At 45.9% G+C, this 21,462-nt stretch overlaps 1 protein-coding gene across 3 annotated transcripts in view; it reads right to left on the bottom strand.

The window, feature by feature from the left end:
* CACNA1A (calcium voltage-gated channel subunit alpha1 A) overlaps positions 1-21,462 on the bottom strand; it is a 247,828-nt gene that overhangs the window by 121,742 nt on the left and 104,624 nt on the right. For all 3 annotated transcript variants that reach the window (XM_003797905.1, XM_012810147.2, XM_012810146.2), the window contains exons 4-6: positions 13,682-13,773; positions 10,485-10,637; positions 6,385-6,578 (exon numbers count right to left, since the gene is read on the bottom strand). In XM_003797905.1, coding sequence (XP_003797953.1) covers positions 6,385-6,578; positions 10,485-10,637; positions 13,682-13,773 — 439 coding nt within the window. The remainder of the gene's footprint in view (positions 1-6,384; positions 6,579-10,484; positions 10,638-13,681; positions 13,774-21,462) is intronic.

Genomic DNA, 21,462 nt, shown 5'->3' with positions numbered 1-21,462 from the left:
TTTTTTTAAAACAATGAAACTCCAGACTTTATTTGGATTTCATCAGTTTTTCCATTCATGTTCCCAGGTCCCACATTGCCTTTAGCTGGCATGTCTTAGTGACTATTTCTCACCCTTTCCTTGTTTCTCATGACCCTGACCATCACAGAGAGGACTGCTCAAGGTATCTGGTGTAGTGTCCTCTAATCTGGGATTCCTGATGTGTTGCTTCTGATTAAACTGGGGTCATGAGTTTTGATGAAGATCATAGCCGTGAGGCATCAAATCGAGGGTTCCATGATAGCCACATCCCTGGGAATTGTTAAACTTTGTCATTTGACTGAGGTGGGGTCTGTTAGTTTCTCTGCTATAAAACTATTATTTTTCCCTTTCCTTCCACTACTGTCTGGAAGTGAGCCACTAAGTCCAGCCCACTCTCAAAGGAGGGGAGATCAGGCTCTGTTTCTGGGGCTGGGGCTGGTATGAACACATATATTAAATGGGATTCTTTCCCAGCAGAAAAGAAAGGGGAGAGCAAGGTGGGAGGATTGTTTGAGGCGAAGAGTTCAAGATTAGCCTGAGAAACAGTGCAGGACCCTGCCAATATAACATATGTTAAAAAAATTAGCCAGTCGTGGTGACACATGCCTATAGTCCCAGCTACTAAAGGAGGCTGAGGAGGGAGGAGTCTTTGAACATTAATGGAAAAACTAACAAAATGAACCCGGGAGTTTGAGGTTGCTGTGAGCTATGATGACGCCACTACACTCCAGCCTGAGAAACAGAGTAAAACTCTATTTCAGAAATAAGTAAATAAAATAACAAATTAAAAAAGAAGTAAACTCCTTGTAGAAAAATTTGAAGATTCAGAGAAGTATGGAGAAAATTAAGATTTCTGAATCTTATTACATGAAGGCTATCTTGGTATGGTGTAACCCAAGTTGGTTTTTTTTTCCTTTACTTACATTTTTATATTTATACTCTTGAGATTACAAGGCTTACCTTGCCTCAATTACTTTTTAAAAATTCATTTCTCTCACTCATCACTGCATGTTGAGGATTTCCCCGTATCCTTAATGTTCTTCTGGCAAATGATCTTTAATGACAACATAATACACCATCATATATGGAGGGAACATAGGCTAGTCAATCGATCCCCTATTGCCAGGCTTTTAAGGTGCTTGCAGTGTTGTGCTGATTTTATACATAACTCTGGTATGCACACCCTGATAACCTTCAATAGCATTGCTAATTAGTCAAGATTAGGGTTTCTTCAAAAGATACTAAACCAGGAAGCTGAGAATGAAAGAAAAGAAAGAAATCCAATATCCAGAAGGGAACTGAAGACATCATGTAGGTGAGCTGCACCTGTGTTCCCTGCTGGGAATGCTCTTTCTCAAACATCTGCCTGGCTCCCTCCTTCTCTGCTCTCATGTCACCTCCTCTGAGGAGCCCTCCCTGATCGCCTGACCTAGACTAGCTCCCCCACACCCATCACATGTCCTCTTATGCTTTTGTTCCCACTGGGCTTCTTGCAATATGCATTTGCTGGCTGTCTCTCACTTTCTGTCTGGTTTATTATTTATAGTGTTTACTGTTTGCGTCCGCCTCTCCTACCAGGGAGGAGATTTTAGTCTGCCTTCTTCATGGCAGTATCCCTGATCATCTAATCATTGCCACACACACACAGTAGGTGCTTAGTAAATAATTACCGAATAAATAAATGGATTTCAATGATGTTAAGAGAAGAAATGAGATGCTAGGATCCTTAAGTGCTACCCACCCAGATAGGCCACCTCAACTGGGCTTCTGGGCCCATGGACCCCAAATTGCATGGAACAAGTGTGTTAAGACCCTCTGCGGATCTCAAGCTACAGGTTTGTTCAGAACGGACTAAGAGTTGGATGTTGAGATCATGCCCACAGGCCTCAGCTCTGACATCGGTCACAAAGGACAAAGATTCCATGAGGCACCCTGTGTATGCCTGTGGCCAAACAGGATGAGGAGTATCCTAGGACTGACTTGGGTAGCTGGCAGATGGCTGTCCCAAAGAGTCCCTAAAAACAACAGCTCTGTCCTGCCAGCAGAATCTCAGAGATAGCCATGTAGTCTCTACACCCCGGCATTGAGAAAACCTGCTGGCTCGGTGCCTATAGCTCAACTGGCTAAGGCGCCAGCCACATACACCTAAGGTGGGGGGTTCGAATCCAGCCTGGACCCGCCAAACAACAATGACGGCTGCAACCAAAAAATAGCCGGGCGTTGTGGCGGGCGCCTGTGGTCCCAGCTACTTGGGAGGCGGAGGCAGGAGACTCGCTTGAGCCCAGGAGTTGGAGGTTGCAGTGAGCTGTAATGCCACGGCACTCAACCCAGGGGGACAGCTTGAGGCTCTGTCTCAAAAAAAAAAGAGAAAACCTGCTGGTTGTGCTGGAGGTGAAGGGAGGAGTTCTCTTAATTTAGGAAGCCCCAAGCCAAGAGTTCATAAGCAAGTAGTTTATTTGGGAGGTGTTATAAATGGAATTATGTCTCCCATTCCCCCAAAGTATATGCTTAAGTCCTAGGCCCTGGGTCTTAGAATGTGACCTTATTTGGAAATAGGGTGATTGTGGATGTAATTAGTTAAATAAGGTGAGGTCATATTGGAGTAGATTGGGTCCTAACAGTAGGACTGATGCCCTTCTGAGGAGGAGGAGGAGAGACAGACACAGAGAAATACTAAGGGGGGATGTCATGTGATGCTGGAGGGAGGACGAAGGACCTCCAAGTCAAGGTCACCAAGGACTGCTGGCAACTGCCAGAAGCCAGGACCAGGCAGGGGTGATTTTCCAGGAAGTGTGTGGTTCTCTGAGATTGTAAGCATGGACTTCTGGCCTCCAGAACTGTGAGACAACAAATTTCTGTTATTTTAAGCCACCAATTCAGGTACTTTGTTACAGCATCCAAGGCAATGAATCCAAGCATTGATCCCAGGAAGCACAAGACAGGGAAGGGAGGGTATGTTAGTGAGCAGGTTAGCCCTGTGAGCAGCTGAAGTCTGATTTCCCTGGGGAGACGCAGGGCAGAGCAAAAGCCCCGGTGGGGAGGAAGGTGGGAGGTATTTCTCCACCAATCCTCCAAGCACTGCTTCAGTGCTCTTCCTCGGGGCTCTCAAAGGCCACTGCAGTCTCAGAGAGAGAGGCAGAGCATGGCAGGTGGTCACAGCAGGACTCCCCGTTCTCAAGGGTTCTTTCAGCCCAGAAGTTCCCAATAGAAAGCCCATTGACATTTGGGGCCAGATACTCCTCTGTGGTGGAGGCCATGCTATGTCACATAGGATGCTGGGCACCATCCCTGGCCTTCACCCACTGGATGCTGGTAGCAATCTTCTTCCCATCCAGTCGTGACAACCAAAAACGTCTAAGGACACTGGCTAGCATCCACTGGGGGCAAAAATTGTCCCTAGGTGAGAAGCTGAGCTCTAGGTTCACATTAGGGTCAAATCACTGCACTGTCTCCTACCCAAAGGATGAGGGTGGGACAGAAATGCCTAGGAAGTTCTGGAAAGCTACTCTGAGTTAGTGGCAGTTACCAGCAGGGCCAAAGTGAGGGGTAACATAAGACCCCACAGCTCACTCTGCTTCTGCAGCTGCTGCTGGAGTTGTTATGATGAAAAATTCATACATGGTTCTAAAGGAACACCACTTAGAGGCAGGGGCGGGATTTGACGGAGGTCACCCAGGGCCAGACTCTATTCTAAACACTTCACGTGTATCCACCTCCCTCAGTCCTTGAGCTCTATCAGGTAGGAGTGTGTATCTCTCTTCTCCCCATTTTGCACATGTGGAAATGGAGGCACAGAGAGGCCAAGTAATTTGCCCAAGGTTGTACAGCAAGGAAGTGGTAAAATTAGGAGAGATCCAGGCAGGCTGATGCCTCAGTCTGTGCTCCTGACCACTAAGCTTGCTTCTCCAGAAGTGGTTCAGCTCTAAGCTGAGAGGTTCCCAGGGCAAACCCTCTTGGATGGTGGTGCTGTGACTACTCATACTTCTAGTACCTTACTCCGAACCCTAGATCCTTTCTTCGGATGTCCAACTCTGTGACACATCTCCTTTCTACATTCACAATTTTCCCAATTCCCATTCCCTACTTCCAATCACTCCCTGAGTTCCCTAACCTTCTCCATTTTCCAATCTTTTCCTTCCCAGGAGAGTTCATTTCCTGCTGAGGCCGCCTTTCACACCAGCCTAGTAAAAACCTAGAACCAATTAAAATCCCCCAGCGAGCTTTGGCCAACTTACTGGATATAACCCTTTGCTCAAACTGTCAGCAGGGGAGCCTAGAGAGGGCGGGAACTTGAAACTGCTATCCTGTTCCCAGAGATGCTACACTCAGACAAGGTCTTCATGCAAAGTACAACACCATGTCCCTTCCTCACTTTCTTTATATCTCTCAGTAAATTATCACAATAACAGTAGAAATCTATGTAGTCTACAACATGAATGACATTCTTGAGATTCAATAACTTGTGCAGTGTGCGACACATACAACTGTTCATGTGGCTCCTTTGTCTGCCTACTCCCAAGCTGCACTCTCAACCTCACCCTAAAATGGACTACTGATGAAAGAGAATAGTTTTGGTAAATCTCCCTCTACCGTCAGCGGGGGCAGGGTGGAGTGGGGGAATTCCTTACGGAACATGCACTGGGACTAGAGGGAAAATGCACCTTCTCTATGTACAGGAGAAAGCCAGGTGTTGCTTCCTGCACAGGCCAATCCCTGGCCTGACCTTAACTGGCAATTTCAGTACTTAAGGCAGGTAAAAGGAGAACTTCCCAAGTCAACAGAGAGGTGTGCATGTGTGCGCATCTGTGGAGTAGCCCTAGAAGGCTCTACGAGCTCACTATACTTGGGTGTCCTTGTGTTTGATCCTGAATCCTTGGCCCTGTCCTCTTCACCTACGTGGGTGAGGAAAGTTGTATAGTGTTAAGGATGAAGGGAGTTTTAAAACTAAATATCCATCAAAATTATAAATGTATTTAGTTTCTAGTCTTAACTACTTCTGGGAATGAACATCGCCACCCCGCCATCCTCCAGCTCTATCTGCAAAAGCATGAGAAGAGGTACATGCAACATTGCTCCCGGCAGCATCACGCCTGATGTCAGTGGACAGGAAACCACTCGAGCATCTCTCTCAAGGGGACCACATAAACTACGAACGGCCACATAATAGAATACTATTCAGCTGTACAAAAAATGGAGGTGATTCCATATGTCCTGCTATAGAAAGGTCTCTAGAAAATGTTGTTATGAGAGAAAAAAAATTATGGAACAGAATAGTCTATTTAGGATGCTGTCCTTTGGTGTAAGAACGAGGGGAGAGGATATAGATTTGACTGTGCTTGTATCTGCATAAGTAAACACTAGAAGGATATTTGGAGGAACTGAAGGGATTACATAAGGGAAATACGGTGGGGTGGAAGGAGAGACGGGTGTACTTCTTTTCAGATATGTCCCTAACATTTTCAAGATCTAGGACAAGATTACAAATGGAGGCCACATATGATGTGTAAATATTTAAAAGCTAACTAAATAAAACATGCTTTATGTTTCTACTCGACAAACACACCTTCACTAAGACTCAGAAGGTCAGAGTGGAATTTGGAATCTGGACATCTGCATTGGGTCAAAGCATGGGGAGATCAGCCCTGTTGCCTTCTTTTTCCACTCATGGCTCTATCCTGCCAGAGGGGATCCATGCTCATGTGTGGACACTGCAGCACGCGCATCCATGCTCCAGTCACATTTGTGACAACAGCCACCTTTTCAATACCCTTGGCCATCAGGGGTGGCATAAATAGACCTACAGAAGAATCTCAGGCAAGTTCATGGAATCTGGGCTTGGGCAGGGAATTCCAAGATCCTGGATAACCCAGAGTGTGGTCTACCAGCACAAGCTTCTGGCAGACACATCTCCTCAGCTACACGAATTCCTCATCCCACTGGAAGGGGCCTGGTTGGGGCAGGGCCAGGTGGGCACCAGCACAGGGCTCCCTTGCCTAGGTTCAAGGGAGGATATTACTCTCTTATTATCCGTGTTGGTTTTTGCATCATACCATCTTTCCATATTCAAAAATCAAAAATTACATTTGAACACTTGTACAAGGAAAAATTACATAGCATCTGTGTGCCCTCCAGACTTCTATGCCCCAAGAGGCCATCCCTATAGTTAGAGTTCTGCTGATAAACCCCAGGCGTCTTCAAAGGCCAGAGCCTCAGACCAGCTTTCCTGGTGCTGTGTTAAGTTTGTCCCTGGGCTGCCTTCCCCAGCTCAGAGTCCCTCCATGCAGCCTCAGTAGCCTCACTGGTCGCAGGGGCTACCTCTCAGGGACTCTGGCTCTCAACATGCTCTGTCCCAGCACTACTTACATTGTAGAGGAGATCAGTCCAGCCTTCCATGGTGATGCACTGGAAAACAGTCAGCACTGCAAACAGGATGTTGTCAAACTGAGTGATCCCGTTGTTCGGCCCTTCCCAGTAGGGCTGGCATTTGGTCCCATTGGGGCAGGTGCGGGCGGGTTCCTCTGTCCCACACGGAGCTGGAGACTCACCCTGAATGTCATCTATGAAAGGGAAGGGGAGAAAAGTCAGGGGAAGCAGCAGAGAAAACCAGCTCTGAGAAATAAGAATAAAGCTGTTGGGGAAAAAAAAAAAGGCTATTGGGACAAACTTTTCAGTCTCTCTGAAGAAATCAATGTTTGGCTTTGTTGATTGACTGTCTTCTATTTCATTAATTTCTTCTCTAATCTTTATTACTTTTCTTCCAGTTTTCTGTGTCTTTTTTCCCGTTCTTTTGTAAACTTTTGAGATGGAGGCTATAAATTACCTCTAAGTGCAGCTTTACCTGCATCTCATAAATTTCATTGTGCACTATCATTATTGTTCAAGTAATGTATATTTTCCTATTTCTATTATTTCTTCTTTGACTCATTAGTAATTAAGATGTACTTCTTTTAAAAAAACTTATCAGGTACATATAGATGAAGAGAGACAGAGAGAATAATATAATGAATCCATATGTACCCATCACCAATTTCAACACTTATCTATTCCCAGCCAATCATGTTTCATCTATGTCTCCTCCAAACACTTGGACTTGCCCTTGGAATATTTTATAGCAAATCTCAGACATCACATCATTTCATCCATAAATGAAGCATGTCTCTTAATTCTAAATACTTTTAGAATTATTTTTTTGTTACTGACATCCAGCTAAATTGCACTGTGGTTAGAAAACATATTTTGTATATGATTTTAGTTTTTTGAACTTTGTAGAGATGATCTTTACAGTTCATAATGGGATTAGTTTGGGCAATGTGTGATGTGCACCCTGTGGTTATTGTGTGCAGCATCCTTCAGACATTCATTAGGACACACATTAGTCTTTTGATTTTTTTCTTCTTCAGATGTACTGGGCTCAGGGAGCTGTTCTGGGGGTGAGGGACACCAGCACACACAGTTCCTACCCTTGCCTAAGGGTAAGGAACAGGCGCTAAGCTTTCTCCCCAAATAGCAGGAAGCAGATTGTGAAAATGCCACAAGGAGAGAGAAACGTGCCAACAGACACCCCTTTTGCTGGAAAAGGAAGATAGCTTCCTGGGGAGGTGGCAGTCTGCTGGATGTACCAAAGGTCAATCTGAATCTCAAGGTGTTTTTTGCTGGGCTCGGGGTGGAGGGGAATGGAAGCTCCTATCCTGGGATTGTCCTCACTTAACCAGAGCAGTGGGTCTGGGAGGACTTTATTCGTTGAGTGAAACTTCTGAAGGTTTTCAAAGAAGAGCGTGACATTGTCCAACAAGAAAACAAACAGCCGAGTGTATAAATCCAGGCTTCCTACTCAACAGAAATATATCTCAATGTATGTGCTACAGGCTGTGCAGTGCCAATTCCCAGCCTCAACTGAGCACACGGCAGAGGGAAAGAAACCAGCACAGAATGAATGAATCTTGTTGGCTTTTCAAGTTCCGGTTACATAGAAACAAACTCTAAGTCTGGCCTCACCACTTACTTTAAGTTTTTGGAAATGCCTTCCCCGCTGATGTTGGACTTGGCTCACGGGCCAGTATTTAATAAATACAGGTTGGAAGGCAAACTCTTTTAAACATAACGTTCAGGGCAGGGGGAAAAAATCCATGAGCCGTTATCATAAATGGGAACTATCATTTGGGGGTGGTGCCTCTGTTTGGAACCTTCCATCCTGTGTTTAAGTGTACCCCCGTCCCCCTTGTGTTAGTCTAGTTAACACAGCCCCCACGCCCTTTGTTCCAAACCTACAATAGCTCCTGAATTTTCATATTTGGGGGCAGGGACAGCGTGGATGGAATCACACATTAGCCTTTACTACTATAAATAGATTTAAATGAGGGGTCTTGCCTCTTCTAACTATTTTAGAAGCTCTTAGAAAGCAGGAGGCCTTCTGCTATATCTTTGCTTTCTTCTGAGTGTTTGGCTGGCACGGTGCTGGGCGCACAGGAACTCGGCTCCCGACACTAGGAAGCAGCTGAGAACGCATCTATCTTTAGCAGCTTCTGCCCAGCGGTGTTCTTGCTCGCAATCCCCCTCAACCCCCCAAACACCAACACGAACCGCTCGGAACTGTTGCTTCTAGAAAAACAACCGTCCAGAAGCGTCTGAGGAATTTGGTTATAAATACATTTTAAAATTAACCCGCTGCCTGGGTGTCTGTATATATCCGTCTCTTACTCACACGTCTTATATTTTTAATCGTGAGCTTTTCAGTCTTTCTCCTAAATCGAGGCTTCCTACCCTCCAATTGCACCACCCACATCTGTCCCCTCACAACCCCACTCAGACCCAAACCAGCCCATGGCCTCTTCTTGTTCCCTTTAGCTAGACTTGGCTGGGGTGGAAAACCAAAAAACCTCACAAAAACCTAGGATCCAGGAGTCCTGGTTTCTCTGCTTGTGGCTGATTTTTTCCAAGGGGCCCTGCCCTGTATCTCTCTCTCTCTCTCTCCATCAGGGTGACGAGGCCAAGAGCAGAAATAGCTCTGCCTCAATTAACACCTTCTTCGTCAGGGAAAGAAATAATTAGGACATTCCATATTGAGCAAACTTCACAAGCCCAGGAGAGAAGGCAGGAGAAATGAGAGAAAAGGAGGCAAAATCCTTCCCCCCATCTCAAAAAACCCTGCCCCACTGGGTTCCCCCACCCCAGGTCTGGGGAGAGGGTTCAGGGCTGCCTCTGCTAATCCACTGGCAGGGGTCACTGGGTGGAGAAGGGTAGGTGGGAAGCCACTCGTAGACAGAATCTTCTGAGATGTTCACTTTTCTAGTGAGACCCTGAAACCTTTTTCCTGCACCACTCGTTCAATTCAGGGCTCCCTTAACCTGAAAGGTTCTGAACCGTGTGCTCAGTTGAGGCTGAAAATTGGCACTGACCAGCAGCATTCCACTCGATCTTCCTGCATCAGGACAGCTGGTGGTCCAAATATTGACATACTGAAGGCATCCCTTCTTATTCATTCCATTTCATTCTGGGGCTTCAGGTAGCTGAGTTTACGTAACCAGGGATTTAATGGATTCAAAAACTATTTGGTCCCTGAATGTGTATTCTGGGTGTTGGGGTGGGGGGCAGGTGTTGGCTCTTCCATGCTGCTAGTTCAAAGCTGAGAGCCTCAGGAGTGTGTCTCCAGCCTGCCTGGCTTTTCCCCTGAACACTCCACCCACCCCAATTCCCCTAGATTCAGACGTTGAAGGGTTAACTATGGGCACAGTGCAGATAGGGGAAGGGCCTTTCTGGGACCTAGGTTCTGATTGGTTGGTGCCCCAGACTCCCAGCTGGGGCATCTTCAGGCAAATCATGGGAGTAGGGGTGGACCAGAAGGACCCATGCAGTACCATCCTCTTCTTTAGGGCAGGGTTGCTGCCTGCAAAGTATGGTGGCCAGGACATCCTCTCTTCCTCCTCTTCCTGGTTTAGAACTCAGGGGCTGAGGTCCAAAAATACCCATGACACCTGTTTTGCATAACCAGATGTGTTGGGCATTAATGCCCCCACCACAGTCCTTACCAATGTCAGACAGAAGTAGGTGGATAAATACCCCGGCTCTCTCACTCTGTAGCTGGGACGGCTCTGAGGTATGTAATCTACGCTGTCTCCCAGAGGTGCCCAGTGGGACTGAGCTTCTGCTACCCACAGTGATCAATGCCTGATAACACATCCTTCACCAGATGCTTTCTTTTCCTTGTTTCTCTTCCCCATTCCTGGGATCATTCTCAGAACAATCCCTTCCCCAACTTTGAGTTGCCTTCTGGAGGGACCACAACCCAAGATCATAGCAACGACCCAAGATCTGAGGGGCTATGTCACAAACTGCCTTTCCTGCAATGCTTCCTGAAAGTGCTTCTTTCCATCACCAGGAGAAAGCAGGAGCCCCTGCATAACCCTTTCCAGAGCTTGTCCCCAAGGAAGGAAACTGGAAAATCACACCAAGTTGCTTAGACCTACCTGTCCCCTCTTCAAAGCAGGTGGTATGAAATTTTCCCATATAAAATTCTAACCCTATGATTGCAAAAATAAGGATTGCAAAAAATAGGAGGAGGCCGATCTGCAGCAAAGGGATCATTGCCTTCATGATCGACTTCAAGACGACTTGTAAACCTGGGGAAACACAGAGAGAAGCCACACTGGCTGTTAGAAAGCACCCAAAACTTCACCACCAAGATGTCCCCAGAACACACAAGAGCCTGGGGATACTACATACATTATTCCATTGGATGACCTTTCGGCCAAGAGGTGTGGAAATCTACTGCTCTCTGAGCCACATTCCAGGTGTTAAGCAACATACACCCAGAAGGGGGAGCCATTTTCTTAATTTTTTTTTCTGCCAAGAGGGGGTGTACTTTCCTCAAGTCACACAATGGCGCCATATATGCTAGTTGTGGCTCATAGGAACGCAGCCAGTGTCCCAATTCCAACCCAGAGGAACCAGACTGAACATTATTTCATTGGCTTCTAGCAACACCCCCCTGAAGTGGGAATGTGTGTAAAATCACTCCCACTTTACAGAAGTGGGAAGCAAGGCTCAGAGAGGTGCTGTGATTCACTCAAGTGCATGAGAAACGGCAGAGCTAGGATTTGAACCCAGGTCCACCGGACATGAAGCTTGATGTTCTCCCACTCAGTTATGCTGTCTTTTGTTCTGAGCAGCCTAATCCAGCAATGGTGGTGAATGAGAAGGCAGGAAGCCATCGCCAAAGGGGCATAGTGGAATGGAAGACGCATCCAACTGGGCATCTGAAGACCTTGATCTGGGGTTACTGCCATCAGCCAAATCAGAGACCCCACATCAGCCTTTATCCTGCCAAGTTCAGCATCTGGTAGTGTCTTACATAACAAATGGGTCTGCGCTGCTCGACAACTGAATGTCTCCAGGCTTCAAATTCTTTCATGGGAGGAAGGGGTTAAGTCGACAATATTTATATTTTCATTCTTCTCTAAAAGTTTCACTATTCTAAGTGTTCATAATAATGATCACTACCATTTTTAAATTTTTTTTGGAGGCTTCTAACTCAGGTCTAAATGATGTCAAATCCTATGCTTGAAACCTTAGGGCTATCTATTAGGAAAGTGATTCAAGTGAAGATTAAAAACACATAGCTTGGGGCTTTGGCTATTGATTAGAACTTTTCACAGTTCACAGTCAGCACCTCTTGAGGGGTAGAAACCACAGTAAGAAAGGGAGACTGTTGGTGTGGTCTAAGAAGTTAAGTTCCTCTACGGGGCTCAAAATAATACTGATGCTGGCCGAGCACGGTGGCTCATGCCTGTAATCCTAGCACTGTGGGAGGCTGAGGCAGGTGGATTGCTGGAGCTCAGGAGTTTGTGACTAGCCTGAGCAAGAGCAAGCCCCTATCTCTACTAAAAATAGAAAAACTAGCTGGGCATTATGGCAAGCATCTGTAGTCCCAACTACTTGGGAGGCTGAGGCAGGAGGATGGCTTAAGCCTGAAAGTTTGAGGTTGCTGTGAGCTATGACACCACAGCACTCTACCCAGAGTGACGGAGTAAGACTCTGTCTCAAAGGAAAACAAAACAAAATAATATTACTGTTAGAGGGAGGCAGGTGGTGCAATTGTTAAGGCTCTGTATGGTCTATAGCCGTTGGTGTCTTGCCCAGATCCTCTTTGCACTTTATAGCTGCCTTTCGTCTTAGCAGAATTGTCCTTTGTGATCAAGGACTCCCAGTCACTTGGAAGGCTATTGCTTCTCCACTTCCCATCCCCAATAATCAATCAGAGAAGTAGAAAGGGCAGCCTCCTTGCCTCATGTTGGAGGACAGCTCTGGTGCTATGTATAATATTCCTGGGATCAGGCTGTGCATGCAACCTTGTTTGATTCCTTCTGCTGCTGACCTCACACTCACTCTCCTGGGAATGTCCCTCCCCCCTGCCCCAATGAGGCAGCTGTATCAGATCACCTGCCTAACTCTCTGCTTCCTGGGAATCTGACCTAGTCATCTACTTACTAGTGATGCGACCTCGGTTTCTCCATCTATAAATGGGAACCAGGACAGTCCCTCTCTTGTAGGATTAAATGAGAGAGTCCACACCTAGCAAACTATCTGGTATGTCATACACACGTAGTCAGTGAACAGAGACTCTTGTTAGTATTAGATCTGGGATGGCCTTTAATTTAGTATGATGCAGGCTTCTGCTGAAATCTTGCAGAGACCTGGAGAGAAATGCTTTCTTTCTACAAAAAGACCCTGCTGGCGGTCATCTGGGAAATCTTAACTCTTTAAACCTGAATGGCAATGAATCTGAAGAACACAGCCAACAAATGTAACATGGTGATAAGAAGAGAGCCCAGGTAACTCACAGGCTTATTGGCAGGAAAAATGAGTTTATAAAACAGAAAAATACTTAGAACAATGCCTGTTACACAGTAAGTGATTTCTAAGTTATTGCCAACAATTGAGACAGAAGCATAGAAAAAAGGACAGCTCTGTTTTGTTTTTTTCTTTCTAAAATTTTCTGGAAAACCTGTAACTTAATCCTTACTCTGCAGATGGCAACCACCCCCTAAAGGGGGAATAAATGTGCTTGGATAATTAGAAAGCAACATGGAACAAGTATGGATTTTGGAGCTTGTCACTGTCAACCTGTAAGAATTCAGATTAGTAATTTTACCTCTTTGAGCCTCAGCCTTTTCACCTGTAAAACAGATGTTCATTGGGTATTTATGGGGATAAAATAACAATGCTCACAAAGCCTTTTCTGTAGTGCCTAGTACAGTAGGTACTCAATAAATGGCAATGGTCATTGCCACTGGTGTCACTGCCCAGGCATTCTAAGTCCTATTTTTGCCACCTCTCAGCTATGAAACCCTGCTTCAATTTTCAGTCACTCTGAGCCTCAGTTTCCTCCTCTGTAAAATGGAGATATCAGTACCATCAATGTCATAGGGTTCTGAATACTGAAGGAGAGCATCCTGGTCGGGTGTGCCCAGCAAATGAGTGCAGCTCCTGGCTCGCTTTCAGAAGCTCACCCAGATCTGCAGCCACACTTCCCCTGGGGAGCCTCCCCAAAGAGCAGACTGCCCTCACCCAGGCTGGGGACCCTACTGAGATGCTCTGGGAAGGGAAACTGAGGGCTCCCGGGACCCCTGAGCAGACCCCTTGCCAGGGTCAGAAACTCACGCACTTGGGATTCCAGACACCAGCTTGAGCGGCCGCAGCACTCGAACTGCCCTCAGTGTCCGTAGGTCAAACTCAGTCCCCACTGTTGCCAAGATGCTAGAAGAAGCCAGAATGGAGAACAGAGGGTGGGTTTCAGGGTTAGACAGATGGGCAAGAGTGCTTGGGGGTCCGGGTTGTACTGTATCAGATAGGGGACTACAGGCAGGTGACTTTACACTTCACACAGTTTTATCACCTGTGAAATGGTCTTAAAAGTACCTGCCTCAGAGGATACAAGTTGATTTACAGAGACGCAAACCAGGTATATAGCTGATGCTTCCTAAACGTTGCAATGAGAGAAAGCTTCTCTGTGGCACCCAGCTGTGGTGACAGTCAATATATTTTGCAACCTACAGCCACAATAGATTGGGGGGCTGGGGGAATGGCAGACCCTTCGGAGCCCAGCCCCCATGGGTTCAAATCCCCGCTCTACCACTCTCCAGCGGGGTGACCTTGGGGAAGTCATTTCTCCACTCTGGGCCTCAGTTTCTCTCTTTTGTATAATGAGGACAACAACAGTATCAATACCTCAAAAGGTGTGAGGATTAAATGAGTTGATATCTGTGAAGTGGTCGGTAAGGTGCCAGGCACACAGGTAGCATGCTAAGCTATTTACAAATAAACTGAAAAAAAGTTTGTAATCCTGCCCATACAGACCAGCTGGCATCAGCCCCTACGTGGCCAGAGACCCCAAATCTTGGGTCAAAAAGAGTGACACGTGTAAATGCAAGTCATTATGATGATGGCAATAGGTAAGATGAGCCTTCTGTAGAAACGCTCCTGACAAGATCTTGTCCTGGGGCCTCATTTGTAAAATACTGCTGGCGAGACAGGGGGGTCCCTCCTGGGCCAATGACCTGAACGTGTCCATTTTAGAGGTAAGTGATACACAGGGAGCTGTCAAGACACAATGCAATGAAACAATGGACGAGAAATGCTGAGCACCAGAGGGCTCTATGGTTAAGATGAGGTCAGCACAGCAAATAATTTGGTGGTATCTTCAGTTTTGTACAGAAGTCTGGGAATTAGCACTACAGCCTGTGGCCAGCCAGTATCTGGACCTCTTTGCTTCAGGGATTTCTCCGAAACTGGGGCAGGTCCATGGAATGAATGCCCCTAAGGGAGCAGCCCTCAACCGATCACTGCTGGGAGTAGGTGAACCAATTCCCCAGCTCCCTTGCCCCTCCTTTGGATTGCTTAAGATGTGAGTTCCACATGGCCTCTTGATGAGACTGAGCAGTTGCCCACTGGGGTAACTTGCCACACAACTCACCCCTCCTTGTCTTATCTCCCCAATCAACACTTTCTAGGGTCACCACTGTGATGAACTACTTGTACCTGAATCCTTGTTTCAGGATCTATTCTGGGTCATCCCAAACTAAAACAAGGAGTGCACCAACTCTATTTTCAAGATTATTCCTACAGCAGAGATGGGAATGTTAGGTTGGACTGACATATTCTCACTATCCAAAATGGTGCATTGGAGCACGTCCTATGTGCTGGATAGAGCAATACACAAGACTATCTCTGCCCCATGCGGATGTAGAAGAGAAATATTTAAGAAAAAAAAAAAAATGCACACAATGAATGACGCCTCTCAGGTGTGATGCCTTCCCAGGGTGAGCTGGAAAGACAGTGGCTTTGAGGGGCATGTGATAGGTTATGTTAATTAGTCTCGGACCTGGGGATATCCTCATTTCAAGCCAAGGTCTCACAGACGAGGCAAAGGAATTGGTCAGAGGGAAAATAACTTTCCAGGCTGAGAGAATGGGCATGACAAGAGAGTCTGGGATTGAAAAGAGCTTGGCAAATTCAAGGGATGACATGGGAGCATGACTGGGATTTGAATGGTGAGGGTGGAACTCTATACCAGGAAACCAGAGAGTTGGTGGGGACCACACCATACAACTTTTAATTCAATTTAACTCTATTTTATCTTCCCCCACCAACTTTATGATGCTAATTTGGGTCCCTCAAATTCTGTATATCACAGGGGCTTGTGCCTGTAATCCTAGCACTCTAGGAGATGGGAGGATCACTTGGGTTTGACACTAGCCTGAGCAAGACCCCATCTTTGCAAAGAACAGACAAATGAGCTGAGGGCAATGGTGCACACCTGTAGTCCCTGCTACTGAGGAGTCTGAGGTGGGAGGATCAATTGAGCTCAGCAGTTTAAGGTTGTGGTGAGGTATGATGACACCACTGCACTCTGGCCTGGGCAACACAGTGAGACTCTGCCTCAAAAAAAGCAATCTGTCTTATTCTATTCCTTTTTCCTTTCTTGGCAGATAATAGCTGTCCATTAGGGTATGAACAGAAAATGACAGCCACTTATTGAGGCTTCATTTATTCACTTCACAAACATTAACTGAGCACTAAAACATGCGAGGCCCATCCTGCTCTCTCTCTGTGTGGGGGGACTGGGAGAAAACCCAATAAATACAAGTATATATACCTTGCTTTATTGTGCTTTGCTTATTGTGCTTCACAGATACTGCTTTCTTTTCTTTCTTCTTCTCTCTCTCTCTCTTTTTTTTTTAAACAAATCAAAGGTTTACGGCAATTCTGTGTCAAACAAGTCTATGGGCCCATCTTTCCCACAGCACACAGCACATGCTCACTTTGTGTCTCTGGTCACGTATTGGTAATTTTCACAATATTTCATTTTTTCCCCATTATTATCATACCTGTTAGGCTGATCTATGATCCGAGATCTTTGACACTACTATTGTAATTGTTCTAGGGCACCGTGAACCACCCATATAGTGAACTTAACGGATAAATGTTGTGAGTGTTCTGATTGCTCTACCGACTAGCAGTCCCCTCATCTCTCTTCCTCCCCCCAGGCCTCCCTATTCTCTGGCACACAACAATATCGAAATCAGGCCAATGAACAATCCTGCGATGGCCTCTAAGTGTTCAAGTGAAAGGAAGAGTCCTGCGTCTCTCGTTTTAAATCAAAAGCTAGAACACATTAAGCTTTGTAAAGAAGCCATGTTGAAAGCTGAGCTAGGCTAAAAGCAAGGCCTCTAGCTTCCAAGTCGTGAATGCAAAGGAAAATTTGTCGAAGGAAATAAAAATGCTACTCCAGTGAACACACAAATGGTAAGAAAGCAAAACAGCCTTACTGCTAATATGGAGAAAGTCTGAGTGTTCTGGATAGAAGGTGGGACCAACCACATCATTCCCATAAGCCAAGACTAATCCAGAGCAAGGACTTAACTATTCAATTCTATAAAGACTGAGAGAGGTGAGGAAGCTGCAGAAGAAAAGTCTGAAGCCAGCAGAGGTTGGTTCACCAGCTTTAAGGAAAGAAGCCATCTCCAAGACGGAACAGTGCAAGGTGAAGCAGGAAGTGCTGATGTAGAAGCTACAGCAAGCTATCCAGACGATGTAGCTAAAATCACTGAGGAATGTGGCTATACTAAACCCGAGATTTTCAATGAAAACAAAACAGCCCTTACATTGGAGGAAGAGTCCATGTAGGGCTTTGGTAGCTATAGAGGAGAACTTAATGTGTGGCTTCAAAGGACAGGCTGACTCTCTTGTTAGGGGCTAATGCAGGTGGTGACTTTAAGCCAAAGCCAACATTCACTCACATATCCAAACAACCTAGGACCCTTCAGAATTGTGCCAAATCGACTCTGCCTGTGCTCTATGAATGAAACAACAAAGGCTGGATGACAGCATATCTGTTTACAGCAGGCGTCCTCAAAATACAGCACGCAGGCCACATGCGGCCCACCTAGGACATTTATCCGGCTCACCGGGTGTTTTTGCCACCGCTGCCTGTCCTGCTTTGCAGCTGACTCGTCCCGGGGCCACGGTCTGAGGGACAGTGAACTGGCCCCTTGTTTAAAAAGTCTGAGGACCCCTGGTCTACAGCCTGGTTTACTGAATATTTTAAGCTCTCTGTTGAGACCTACTGCTCTGAAAAAAAAGATTCAAATTATTACTGTTCATTGATAATGCACCTAGTCACCCAAAAGCTCTGATGGAGATGTATTAGGAGGTGAATATTGTTTTCATGTCTCTAACACAACATCGATTCTATAGCCCATAGACCAAGAAATAAATTCAACTTGCAAATCTTTTTATTTAAGAAATACATTTTATATGGCTATAGCTACCAAAGATAGTGATTCCTCTGATGGATCTGGGCCAAAGTAAAGTGAAAACTTTCTGTAAGGGACTCCTCTGTCGAGATGCCAATAAGAGCACATGATTTATGGGAGGAGTCAAAATATCAATAGGAACAGGAGTTCGGAAGAAGCTGATGCCAACCCTGATGGATGATTTGAGGGGTTCAGAATTTAGTGGGGAAAGAAACTGCAGATGTGGTGGAAATAGCAAGAAAATTAGAATTGGAAGGGGAGCCTGAAGATGTGACTGAATTGCTGCAATCTCATGATCAAACTTGAATGGATAAGGAGTTGCTTTTCAACACAGTTGAAATGACAACAAAGGATTTAGAATATTACATAAACATGGTTGATAATGCAGCGTCAGGCTTTGAGAGTACTGATTCCAATTTTGAAAGAAGTTTTACTGTGGATAAAATGCTACCCCAAAGCAATGCACGCTACAGAGAAATCTTTTGTAAACAAGTCAGTTGAGGCAACAAACTTGTGGTTTTATTTTAAGAAATTGCCACAGCTACCCCAACCTTCAGCAAATACCACCCGGATCAGTCAGCAGCCTTCAACATGAAGGTCTGACCCTCCACAAGCAAGAGGGTGACGAACAACTCGCTGAAGTTTCCAATTATTGTGAATAGTTTTAGCTGGGTGTGGCGGGCACCTGCAATCCCAGCTACTCTGGAGGCTGAGGCAGGGCAATCACTTAACCCCAAGAGTTGGGGATTGCAGAGAGCTATGATACCACCACTGCACTCCAGCTTGCCAACAGAACCAGACCCTGTCTCAGAAACAAAAAAACATAAAATGAGGGTCTGAGCCAAATGAATATATCAGGAGAGAACTCTAGGCAGTGGGGGGAAAACTAATGTAATGGTCCTGAGGCTGGGCCATGCCTAGTGCATCTGAAAAACAGCGATGAGGATGGTGTGACTGGAGCAGGGTGAACAAGGAGGAGAGAGGCAGGAAGTGATGGAGCAGATGATGCAGGACCTTGTGGGTCTTGGTGAGGACTTTGGGTTTTGCTCTGACTAAGGTGGGAGCCATGGAGGGTTCTAAGCAGAGGAAGGGCATGATCTGATTTGTATTAAATATGACCCCTCTTGGGCAGGGCGAGGATGAAAGCAAAGATTGGGGAGGAGGCAACTGCACTGGTTCATGTGCACACCAATGGGCCTGGACCAGGGAGATTGTGCTGGATGTGAAGATAACACTGAGATGAACTAAACCCTGCCCTTAGACCATCACACAAGTAAGTGGGTGAGAGATTCAACTCCAAGGCCCTCTGAGCCCAGGGATTTAGGAGGAGGCAGGAATGAAGAGGAAATGAGTAATGGGTGGGACAGCCTTGTAACTCAGATCTGGGCAAGCAGCACAGCACAATAAGAAAATCTCAGACCGGGGAAACCCCGGCCATGCATTTCTCATTGGGCGGCCTTTGTCTTAACCTGTCTAAGCCTCAGAAGTGCAGATATAATCCCACCTTCCTCATTTCCACTGCAGTCCCAGCTGGCTCCCAAGATGCATTTTCTCACATCCCCCTCCCTGGGAGGATAAGAAGGAATGGGTGGGGAGGAGAGGAAGATGATGAAGATTTCTCTGGCCGAGAGTACCCTACAGAGGCAGAAGGCCTTGCTCAGGGTAACTGGTGGGGAATTATTTGAGAGGACTGGATAGGGGAGGCTGTGAATAGGAGGCTGAGAAGATGGGGCTTGTCCTGTGGACAGTGGGAGTCATGTAAGGTTCTGGAGCAGGGGAAGGATGTGATTAGGGTTGGCGTTGGGAAGACAAGCCTGACAGCTGAAAGGACAGATTGGTGATGACGGAACAGAAGTTAGGAGGAAGCCTCCAGAGCAGGCTGGTGTAATGAGGTCTGGAACTAGGACGGAGACAGTGGGAGTACAAAGGAGCCCCAGTTTATATATAGCTGCCATTGATTGCCGTGCACCAGGGAGCTTGCCTGGGCCTTGTCAAATCTTCCCTGGATCCTGGCGGTTGGCAGAGGAGAAAACTAAAGCTCAGAGAAGTTAACAGCACATGGGGGTCTATAACCCCAAGCAAGAACTGGAAGCCTAGACCAACTACAGGACTCCAGAATCCGAGTTCTTTTCTTTTTATCATTATTTACTTACTTATTTATTTATTTTTTGGAGACAGGGTCATGTAGACTGAAGTTCCTTGGCATCATCATAGCTCACTGCAACCTCAAACTCCTGGGCTCAAGCCATCCTCCTGTCTCAGCCTTCAGAGTAGCTGGGACTACGGGCACCTGCCACAATACCTGGCTAATTTTTCTCTTTTTAGTAAAGATGGGGTCTTGTTCTTGACCAGGCTGGTCTTGAACTCCTTGGCCTCAAACCTCAGCCTCACTAAGTTCTAGGATCACAGGCATGAGTCACCCTGCTTGGACTTTCTGTTAATCTTTTAAAAATTAAAAAAAAATTATGTTTAGTATTTTGATATATGTAGGAGTATGGGTGATTTTTAATTACACAGATGAATTTATAGTGGTGATCTCTGGTTTACGTGCATATCCACCAGCCCAATAGTACATATTTTACTATATGAAGGGAAAGTGGTTTTCATTCTCTCGGCCCCTCCTACCTCCTGTGTCCGCTGTACACTCTGTATGCCCTGTGAGCCTGTAGCTTAGCTCCCACTTATATATGAGACGTGTCGTGTTTGATTTTCCATTCCTGTTGCTATGCCACTTAGAATAATGGCCTCCAGTTTCACCCAAGGTGCTGCAAAAAACATTATTTCATCCTTTCTTATATATACTCTATGGAATACTACTTAGTACATCATATTTTCTTTATCCACTCTTTGGTTGATGGGCACATGGATTCCATATCTCTGTGACTGTAAACTGTGCTGTGATAAACATATGAGTGTAGGTGATTTTTTGGCAGAACACAGAATCCCAGTTCTCTACTGTGCTAGGTTTCAATGCCTCATGTGACTAGTTGCATGAATTGAAGGGCAACCATGTCGAAGAAAGAGAAGGAAGAATGGCGTTTTGGCTTCCTGATTCATTCACTTATTCACCAAGGATTTAGTGAGTGCTTACCATGTGCCAGATACTCTGGTAGGGCTTGAGGATGCTGCCAAGAACAAAGTGATAATGTGAAGATATAGAGAATGTTGGACGGTGTGAGGTGCTATGGAGAACAATATGGCCGAGAACAATATGGCCGTGCCTAGGACATCCAGTGGGAGGGAGAGAGAGGAGTCAAGATGATTCCAGGGTTTTCGTCTGGGCTACCCGCAAGATGGAGTTGCTGTCAATAGACATGGGGTGGATGGAGGAAGGAGCTTGGTTTGGTTAAGAGTGAGCACTGGATTGTAGACACATTAAGTTCAAGATGGCAGTTTTCTGTCACTCCCTAGCTGAAATCTTCTCATGCCTTCCTTCAAGTTTGGGATGATATCCAAACTGTACCATAATCATAAGATCTTGCATGATTTAATTTCTGCTGATCTCTCTGTCCCAACACACTCTGGCCACTCTTTTCTGTTCTGCCAATAGCAAAAGCTGCTTCCCTGGGTTAAGTGGAAAAGTCAAGGGTTCCCAGTGGAATGTTGGAAAGTAATATATATATATATATAT

The sequence above is a fragment of the Otolemur garnettii genome, unplaced genomic scaffold (genome assembly GCF_000181295.1).
Source record: "Otolemur garnettii isolate 467f Iridium unplaced genomic scaffold, OtoGar3 scaffold00127, whole genome shotgun sequence".
Taxonomy (NCBI): Eukaryota; Metazoa; Chordata; class Mammalia; order Primates; family Galagidae; genus Otolemur; species Otolemur garnettii.
Note: the sequence above shows the minus strand (reverse complement) of the source record. Positions and strands in the feature narration are given on the sequence as shown.